The sequence below is a fragment of the Syngnathus typhle genome, linkage group LG11 (assembly GCF_033458585.1).
Source record: "Syngnathus typhle isolate RoL2023-S1 ecotype Sweden linkage group LG11, RoL_Styp_1.0, whole genome shotgun sequence".
Classification (NCBI taxonomy): domain Eukaryota; kingdom Metazoa; phylum Chordata; class Actinopteri; order Syngnathiformes; family Syngnathidae; genus Syngnathus; species Syngnathus typhle.
In genome coordinates this window covers 3,806,927-3,817,030 of record NC_083748.1, presented here as the reverse complement: position 1 = coordinate 3,817,030, position 10,104 = coordinate 3,806,927, and the positions used below count along the sequence as shown (strand labels likewise).

General features: G+C 40.7%; 1 protein-coding gene across 3 annotated transcripts; it reads left to right on the top strand.

Moving 5' to 3' along the window:
* Positions 1–1,391: 1,391 nt before the first annotated feature.
* LOC133162791 (dual specificity calcium/calmodulin-dependent 3',5'-cyclic nucleotide phosphodiesterase 1B-like) lies at positions 1,392–9,963 on the top strand. 3 transcript variants are annotated; one of them, XM_061292225.1, is made up of 14 exons: positions 1,399–1,689; positions 5,078–5,191; positions 5,322–5,504; positions 6,016–6,082; positions 6,156–6,272; positions 7,049–7,189; positions 7,610–7,710; positions 7,812–7,937; positions 7,999–8,100; positions 8,166–8,286; positions 8,919–9,000; positions 9,072–9,189; positions 9,353–9,489; positions 9,631–9,963. In XM_061292225.1, exons 1-14 carry the CDS (start codon positions 1,637–1,639, stop codon positions 9,732–9,734), a joined length of 1,566 nt encoding a protein of 521 aa, XP_061148209.1. In that variant the 5' UTR covers positions 1,399–1,636; the 3' UTR covers positions 9,735–9,963. The 3 variants fall into 3 exon arrangements, 2 of the variants coding, with proteins under 2 accessions (XP_061148209.1, XP_061148211.1); XM_061292227.1 differs by having other exon boundaries at positions 1,654–1,689; positions 5,288–5,504; XR_009716272.1 differs by lacking the exons at positions 9,353–9,489; positions 9,631–9,963 and having other exon boundaries at positions 1,392–1,689; positions 8,715–9,000; positions 9,072–9,139.
* Positions 9,964–10,104: the final 141 nt, after the last annotated feature.

Sequence of the window (10,104 nt, the reverse complement as noted above, 5' to 3'; positions counted from 1 at the left end):
CACCAACCAAAGACTTTTTATCCAAACTTGGTTAAGGCTTTACGCATTGGACTAAATGGGAACCCAATAAAGTCTGGAGTGGATCTATTTACGATCTGTCTCAAAATGGCATTTTGGGGGGATTAATGGGGAGAACCTGAACGCCAGATGACTTCTTTCAAACACCACTTGGTTTAATCCATTAAGGACAGAGCCAATAGCAGCTGTGTGAAAAAGGCCAGGTACATTTTGTGGACCACATCCAGAGGCCAATTGATTATCAAGTAGTAAGAGTAAAAATCATTGCTACTTTTTGACTTGTATGTTATCAAATATTATAGATGCAAGAATAATGGGACCATCTCTCTCCCCTTAAGATGATATCTCCGATCTGGCAAAACGGTATCATCTCGACCAAGATGCACTAGTTAGGTTGTGAAGTGAAACACTCACCAATGCAGCAACTTCACAGACACACTTTGACATCACGGGTTGCTTTTTGTGAAAACACAACCACCTTCCAGTCATGTCATTGTGACTTCATTTTCAGCGCTATTTTGTGCCATGACAAAGAGCATGGGAGTTGGAGAGTGAATCTCAGCCAGTAGCCAATCCAGTACCAGCAACGAGGATGGAGTGGGGGTGAGACTGAAGCTGGGGTTTTCCCCCGTTGCATTTCTGCACAGTGCTGCTCCATAAAAAGATTACACATGGGTATCAAACATGGCGGGGAAAAAAATTAAGGCCATATTAAACAACCTATACTGGTCTTATCTACTTTCGGCATTGTCATTTTTTCAGCTTTCGCCCACAGAAACTTTTGTATTTTGTACTTCTTAGCGCCGTGATGACACTTTGTGGGGACTTAGATGCTGATCATGTGTGCTTTTTGTTCAGATTTGGGTGCCTTTTGTGGTCCCATCTAAGGGACCCGCATGCATTTTATAGAGGCTGAGTGGTTCCGTATGACTCAGGTATAAAGGGTCAGAGCAGGACCGGACTGTTCCGGAACCAATAATCAAAAAGTGCTATTTTGGGTGTCCATAGTCCAGGCTCTTGCAGCACTGTTCTGAGACCACTGAAGTTTTACTATTGTTGCAGTATTGAAGTATTGACTGGACAGGAATTAAGTGGACAAAAAATTATTGAAATTGTGAGCCCCAGAATGGCAGCTCTGTTGTGGTTGTCTTCGGAGGACAAGCTTTGTTTTATGAGCTCCAGTTGGGGCAACTCTGGTGAAAGACTGTCTCTGTGGCTCCCTGATTCGTGGCAGCGTTGGAAAAACTCTCATTTGGGATTTAAGTACACACTGCTTGAAAGGCTCGCAGTCAACACCTCATCAGTGAGGTCAGCGCACTCGCACTTGTGCACACACGCGCACACATGAACTGACAAAGATGCTCATACCACACTCGCGCGCACACACACTGACACAGTCGTCCAACCAATCGGAGTGGGTGAGTAGGTCCCCCCAGAAGTGGGTGGGAGTGCTGTTGAAACACAAGTCTGTCTCGGGACACACAAGTTTTTGCATTGGTGCTTTGGAGAACTTTTTTTTTAGGGGGTGACTCTAGAATAATCCTTTTTTCTGCACTTTTGTTTTGGGTTTGGGGGGAAAAAAACACTGGGGTCCATCAGGATACAGCCTGAGCGCAGAATGGCTGAACTGGTGCGAATTCGTAAGAAACATCTGCAGATGCCCATCTCGAGGTAAGACCACAGCACATTTTGAGTTATTTGAATGAACGCTTTTAATGGCCACTTGTTTGAGGTTTAATGTGCTAAAAACAGCCGTCACTGTGTTTACAATGGGCATGACAAAATGATTGATTCTTGTTTGTGTTGTGGCAATGAAAACACAAGTTTTGCATTTTAATCTGTAGACAAAACTTGCTGTAAACAACTGATGACATGATTTGGATTTAGCAGCTTGACTATAGTTAGCAACCACGACGACACTTGCCAGTTGTTACAGGAACACTTGACTTCCTTGCGCTGTGGCTTAGTGGGAGGGGTAATGAGCTGCACAGAGGATGGGTCATGTGGCTTTGTTTTGGTTAGGGCTTTGACATGCTCGCGTCCGTTGGTGAACACAATTCTGCACGTTGTCGGGGACGGTACGATGTGTTGCTTTCATTTAGCCTTAAAAGTTGTTAAGGCCTCAGTCTTGTTCAAAGTGCTCAAATGTTAATAAAGCACTGAAAACACAAGAGTACATAATAATCCTGCACTCTTATAAACAAGTTTCTATATTGTTGGATATTTCGACTACTACCCGGAACTATTTCTGGCTTTGTCAGTCGGTACATGCATGTGGCATATGTGTGAGGTGGATCAACCCTGGAGGGCCAAAGAACTTGGGAGGTGCAGCGCAAGAAAAATAGAGAAGAAATTCTGTTTATCTTTTAGCTTCTAAGCAAATGCAGGCATCCTCACACATTCCAATAAATCAGCGCAGGCAGGCAATTCAAGACTCTCAAGTTGTTTGAGGAATAAATGTGATTAGTTGGTTTTCAAAATCCAAAAGAGGAAACATTTTACATAAAAAGCTTGAAGTAAATTAAGCTAATTACGTACTAAAGTTATTCAAGTAATCTTTTTTTTCTCTTTTTGTTGAACAGCTATTTCCAGCTGGGCATGAGATGAGGTCGTTGCAAAGATTATGAAATGTTATGAATGATCACCCACACTCCCCATATTTAAGTCCCGTCTAAAAACTTACCTCTTCTCTCAAGCTCATGACCTCCCCTACCCATAACTGGTTTCCTCTTCTTAATTTTAGCCGATTGTTTCTTCCCCGTCCTCTTCCCCCTCCCCTCATGTATGTCTTTGCCTTGTTCCCTGTAAGCGTCTTTGGGTTTTTGAAAAGCGCTATACAAATTTAATGAATTAATTGTTATTTTTATTATTATCATTATTATTATTATTATTATTATTATTATATGTTTTGCTTTATATTTTTATTTCAGAAAAAAAATCCACATTTTAAATAAATTTATCAGAATACTCAGATTAGCAAGTGGACTTTAAAACCGGGAGAGATGCAGCAGCTTGATAAAAATAAAGTTATTTTTAGCATGCTAAAACAACTTAAGCTACCGTTAAGCCCCGAAATTCTCTGGCCAACTGTGTGACAAAAAAGACTCTCATTATGCTTCATCGGTGTAGTGGCCAGTCATGTTGGCATTTTAAAGAAAGAAAGGAAAAAAAAAAAAAAAAGCACAGTTTTAGCAAGAATATTTGCATTATTGATTTGCTAATAAAACAAAGGACTTCAAGGCAGGCGTAGCAACTTTAAAAAAAAAAAAGGAAGGAAGATTTATATGTCGAGTATATTCCAAGACTGGATTATTGTATCAAATTCTTAGTTTAATGTCATTTTAAAAATATATATATTTTTAGTTTTCTTCACCGGGGAAAAAACAGACTTCAAGTAGTACACCCATGTATGATACCAAATATGGTTCCTCACCTCTTACATGAAACCTGCAGAAGCACTAAAGCATGTTAGTTTAAGGAATTGTACACTACTTTTGCACTGCTCAATGATAGTAAAGTATTAAGAGCTTGTCGTCAAGTAGTTACAGTCACGCTCCACTGTGTACAAGACCAAAACTATTTGTCATTCATCCACATAAACAAAAGTCCACTTGACAAGTCATTTCCGGGGGAAAATCAGTCAAATATCTCACCAGCTGCTAAAACCCAAAATAAGGAGTTATCTGGAAAGATTATGAGCGTTGACATTTGGGCGCTTGCTATTTTTATGGCTCAACAGCTTTCTGAAGATGGTGCCAGTGTGATAAACACTTAAAAAAGCAGTGGGCGCCAATGGCAGCATCCCCGCCTGTTAGGATGAGATTTCTCATGGAGACTCCAACAAACCTGTCGGAGCTATGGGGATTTATTCATTGCATGAAGGCGAGCTACAGATGTCAATCAATCGATTAATCAACAACTTAATCGACAACAAATCAATTAAATCATCTACATAATGTTGAATTGTCCAAACCCTCAAATTTCAGCGTATTTGTCATAAATACAAGCCTGACAATGATTCCCATTCTCTATTCCCTATTCTAAGAATCTCAATTCTTAAAACTTTCAAGAGTGCCTTACATAATTCCCAAAGCATGGGAAGTTTTACTCTCATGGAAAGATTGGCAGCCATGATTCCTTTTTCGCCACAGGCATTTTTTTTCCCCCTTCTTGGGACAATTTGGCATGAAATGGCTTCCAAATAAACTATTGGGAAGACCTTATTGCCTGCTGCGACTATCAACTCGCTCACTCAACACTTAAATACCTGCTTACAATTTACATTGCCAATGCTCCCAAATTGACATTACGTCACACAGAATTGTTTTGCTCCCATCCCTGCAAACCATCCAGTCCATCCATCCAAATTTGAATGCCTGTTTGGGGGAGGCATGAAGAATCCTGTGCATGCAAAGAAAATCTGCAAAAACACAGGAAGGCTACAGCTCAAAAATCAAACCCAGTCTGAAAAGCACATAAACTACAGCAAAGGCTAGTGATTCCCAAAAGCTGGACCATGAGAGCCCAAAGCGGCATAAATCCCTAAATCCGTTCAACCAAACAATATAACCTAACTCAGGTCAAGTCACGTTTATTTACCCAGTTCTTCATCCATAAAAAAAAAAAAAAAGAGTCTGAAAGGGCTTCAGAGGCACACAGTTCACACAAATCAACATCCCCTGCTCTAGGCATCCCTCCTGGGCAAGGGAAAAACTCTGAGAAAAGCCATTTGGGGGAAAATAGTGGAAACCTTGAGAAGAAATTGCAAATGGAAAGTAAAACAGGCCAAAGTCCAGATGTCAGGGGGTAGGGCAGGACAAGAGACTTATTGGTGTGGTTGAACCAAATATAACCACATCGAGTAAGACTCAAATCAAGATTCAACATTTCTCCTGAGATAGCTGCTCTGATTTCTGTGGGTGAGGCGTTCCAAAGTACTGAACTTCGACCCGAGAATGCCCGAGACGCAATAGCTGTCTACTAACTAACCACGCTCACTAACGAGCTCTATAATTCAGTTTTTTCTTTCATGACAAAAACTCATTATAACTGCTTTCAGAATCCGGAGCATCTTGAAGCAACTGGAGGACAAAGATGTTGACTTTGAGGAGATCAAAAAGAATCTAGACTTGACAGCATCGCTATTGGAGGCTGTTTATCTGGATGGAAGCAGGTAGAAAAATATTCACCATGGTGGCAGTGAAGTTCTTGAAATTTTGTTGGAATTGCCTCACTGGAGTAAAAAGATCACCAATCAATATCCATTTAGTGTGCGTGTGTGTGTGTTTCTGTGTGTGCGTCAGGCAGTGCTTGGAGTCTGAAGATGACCTCCAGCAGCTTCAGTCTGATGGCGTTCCCGCGGAGGTTACCGATTGGCTGGCATCAACGTTCACCCAAAGAGCCCGACCGCCGAGACGGCGGTCAGACGAGAAGCCCAAGTTTCGTAGCATCGTGCACGCAGTGCAGGCTGGAATATTTGTGGAGAGGTATGTCTTTTGTTCCTTTGTTTTTTTAGCTACAATTTCTTGATCATATCGGCCCATTAGCATAAATAATAACACTAGCTATTCACATCAACATTGAGCAGAAATTGATCCCAAAATGGTTCGATGAAAGTAAGCTATGAGAACTACAAGTGACAAGTCAATCACAAGGCACAAAGGAAAAAAAAACTAACAAGACTGTCAACACTACGCAGGTATCAAATACATACTGGCTTCACAAAGGTCAGCCATGATTGATTTGTTCTAAATAAATACCAGAGCGACCATTCACATTCACATTCAAACCTACAGTCAGGTTGAACATGAATCGATCCCATGTCTCAGTTGATGCACAGGACAGTGAAACACTGACCCCAGTATCTCCTCAAAAACATCCTCACCAAAGTGTATGAGGATTTATATAAATTATAAACACCTTCCTGAGACCAGCTCGCTGCACAGTCTCAGTATGTGAACTTGAAGTGAACTCAACATAAACATTGCATTATTCCAGAATGTTCAAGAAGGCCTACACGGCTGCAATGCCAGACCAACCGGCCGCAGTCGTAAAGTGTCTGAGGGTAAGCCACCAAAGCATTTTCTGAGCACAGCACAAGTGCCAATAATCCTGTGCCATCCTTTTTTTCTCCTTAGGACGTTGACCGCTGGAGTTTTGACGTGTTTGCCTTGAACGCAGCCAGCTCTGATCACGCACTACAAACTCTCTTCTTTGAGTTGGTCACCAGATATGGGCTCAACAGTCGCTTCAAGGTTTTTTTTTCAGTCTTTTTGATCATACACAACACGAAGCCAATTCTCCGATTAGTACATTTTAATTAGGAACACGAAACGCTTATCTGGCTTGCATGAAATTTTACGCAGTTACCAAATGTTACCAAAGTTGCGCGCGTCGAGCGAACGCAGTGACGCTGGCGCGCACCACGCACACATATTACATTTCTAAAAGTATTCCTTCATTTCCACGTCTAATTTAATCTAAAGACAGATCACCAAACAATTCCACTCACCTTTGACGAGAGGCTGCAGGTAACGCGGGGACATTGTGGAACCAAATTTTAAAAAAGTTATGACTTAATGAAATGACCTAGGTGCTAAAAGAAAACAATCAAACCGGGGACGATTTTATCTGTGTCACAAACATCTAGATTCAATAACATGTTCTATTCTGATAGATTGGTAGTTTTATTTTATTTTATTTTATTTTATTTTATTTTATTTTATTTTATTTTATTTTATTTTATTTTATTTTATTTTATTTTATTTTATTTTATTTTATTTTATTTTATTTTATTTTATTTTATTTTATTTTATTTTATTTTATTTTATTTTATTTTATTTTATTTTATTTTATTTTATTTTATTTTATTATTTATTCCTTGCAGTATCCGACACGTGGATTGTATTAGATTTCTCTAGAATGTTTATTGAAACATTACACTTGCACATTGCGCAACACAAGACATAACTTGATCAGAACACAGTCCGTCGAAAAGGGCATCAAGCAATTGATTGATTTTTCTTTCTAGATTCCCATCTCGAGTCTGACGCTGTTCCTGTCTGCTGTGGAGAGAGGATACTGCAAACACGACAACCCGTACCACAGCCACGTGCACGCCGCCGACGTCACTCAGACCATGCACTGCCTACTCTTGCGAACCGGTCTCGTGGTACAAAATCAAGATTAAAGACCAAGACTTAAAATAATAAATCTATTCAGGATAAGGATCAAGACCAGTTTAGACCAAGTTAGACCAAGAATTTAAGAAAGATCAAGATCAGGGCCTTAAAACCAAGATAAGACTGAGTAGTTAAGACCAAGTCAAGACTGAGACTGAAGAGTTAGGACCAATTGGAAACTGAGACTTTGAGAGATGACGACAAAGCATTTTTGACAGCGTGATCATGTCAAGGCCAAAACTTTGACGAGTCAAGACTTTAGACTTTAAGGCGATAGGACCATGTCAAGATTGTGACTCGAGAAAGTTAAGACAAGGTCAAGACCAAGATGATGTTAAGACCAAGTCTTGTCTATTACCATAAAATAAAACTCTAGATGATCACTCCATTGTTGTGTTTCTCACAATCAGCACTGGCTAACGGAGCTGGAGGTGATGGCGTCACTCTTCGCCGCAGCCATTCACGACTACGAGCATACGGGGACCACCAACAACTTCCACATCCACACAAAGTAAGCCGTTTTTCACTGAACATTTACTCCGCCCTCGGCCAAACCCAAAGCGCCTATTTGCGTACTTGCACGTTATTTTATTGTTTATTTGATCTCATCAGGTCAGAGTTTGCACTGATTTACAACGACCGGTCGGTGCAGGAAAGTCACCATCTGAGCGCAGCCTTCCGCCTCCTGCAGGACGAGCAAATGAATATCTTTATTCATTTGAGTCGAGAGGAGTGGATGTAAGTTATTTTCTACTTTCAAAAGGTCTGCAGATGTGAAGGACTCGTCTTTGTCCCACAGGGAGTTACGTTCTCTTGTCATCGAGATGGTACTGTCCACAGATATGTCCTCTCACCTCCTCCAAGTAAAAGCCATGAAATCATCTTTGCAGCAACAGGAACGGTAACGCCGCTCACATTCAAGGACTCTTGCGAGCGCCAAACCAACATTGTTTTCCCGTCTGATAGGATCGAGAAATCCAAAGCCTTATCACTGTTGCTCCACACGGCTGACATCAGCCATCCGTCCAAACCTTGGTCTCTGCACTCTAGATGGACCAAAGCCCTGATGGAGGAGTTCTTCAGGCAGGTAGGAGCATGGCAAAACCTGTTTTTGTGAATTTCTCCAAATTTTGACATTTTGCTTTTCAAAATTACTATTTTATTCATTTAAAGAAAAATATCTAATCCAATAATGCCTTTTATTGTCAAAATACTCACTTTTTGTTTGATCAAATTTTGACGTTTTTCTTATAAGATTATGACGCAATTCTCGTGCAATTTCGACTTTATTCTTCTCTCCTAAGATGACATTTCTTTGTTTCTTTATGCAACTTTATTCTTCATTACATTTTTCTTACGACACCGCAACATCATTGTCTTGATAAAATATTTAAATATCCCAAATACACTAGCACTTTGAACTGCAATTTCACGTCAAGATTTCGCCAACTGTGAATTGGCAAGTCTGTTCCCGTCACTGGGCGCTTTTGTTCTGCTTTTTTTTTTCCCAAATAGAAAAGAGGAGGCGGACTGTGTAACCTCGCTGTTTCTCTTTTGGAACTATACAAGAAAAGCCTGTTCAGTGTTTTTCCTACTACGAAAAAAAAAGAAGAAAAAGCACTTTCGATGTATCACATAAGCTTGGTGTAGTTATTTTGAAGCTTGGAGTGGGATGCCCTTTAAGATATATCTGTTGGTTGTCTCTTTTACCATGGGGAGGGTGATAGAGAGGCTGAGCTCGGCCTGCCCTTCTCGCCCCTGTGTGATCGAAAAAGTACCCTGGTGGCGGAATCCCAGATTGGTACGTTCAACAAGCAAAAAGCAAAACGTCTGAATAACATCGCCCATAAGGTGGATATTCTTTCCATGTAGGTTTTATCGACTTTATCGTCTACCCGACATTCTCCCTACTGACGGACATGGCAGAGAAGATTGTGGTTCCTCTAGTGGAGGAGAACCCGGGTCCACCCGACCCCTGTAACAGACACAGGTACACTGGCATTACCTTCGCCATTTTTAAATTGGATACAATGATCTATGATTATTTAAATCGGGGGCCCCGTCGCAAGACAAGGTGGAGCAAAATTGGCCTCTGCACACATCCGGCTCAAGTTTGGTCTACGGCTTTTGTGTGGTGTTTGTTCGAATACTAGTAATGTGTGGAAGGAGAGCTCCAGAGGACTGCAGTGGAGTCTGGCTCATATCACGGCCGAGCTGGTGAGCTTCCGTTCGACGTGGACGCGTCATACCGACGACAACAAGCTCAAGTGGAAAGACGGAGGATCAAACGGTACTTTCAGCACCAATCAACATGCGTACGGCGTCGTGCATTACAATAATTTGACCTAACTTGAGCTTTAAGCTTAGCAATGTATTTCACAGCATAGTCCCATTAAAAAAAAAAAAATCCAATATTTTTCTAACCCTACAGGATTCTCAGAAACCAAAGAGGCAAAAGAGCAGCAAGGCGCAACAGAAGAGCAATCGCACAAATCCCAGCAGGATGCCAGCAAACACACAAAGCAGCAGACTTGACTCCTTTGTTCTCCTCTATTTTTGTTTTCATTTTTTTCGCTCTTTTCTTTTTTTTTTTTTTTTATTCTTCCAACATAGCTGTTGAGCTGAACGTCACTGTTTGGAAGAAAACCACATTACTGTTAGACTGTCTTATTTTTAATATTGTAATTTAATTATACTATTGCGTAACATGCTGGCCATGTTGTACAATAACTAGAACATCTTATTAAATTAATTTACCAAACAACTTGTAGCAAGTATTTATTATTCTCTTACACTATGCCATTATATTGTACAGTTTGTAAAATGCGTCAACCAATGCGTACTTTTAAGGCTTACCCGGAAGTGTCTGCTTATAAGTTGCTGCAATACCCCTCAACGAAAGCCA

Excerpts from the sequence above, each read along its gene's own strand:
- LOC133162791 (XM_061292225.1), top strand. The coding sequence starts at position 1,637 with ATGGCTGAACTGGTGCGAATTCGTAAGAAACATCTGCAGATGCCCATC. Across the intron at positions 7,711-7,811 it reads AACTTCCACATCCACACAAA|GTCAGAGTTTGCACTGATTT; the intron begins GTAAGCCGTTTT and ends TGATCTCATCAG. Across the intron at positions 8,101-8,165 it reads TCTTTGCAGCAACAGGAACG|GATCGAGAAATCCAAAGCCT; the intron begins GTAACGCCGCTC and ends CCCGTCTGATAG.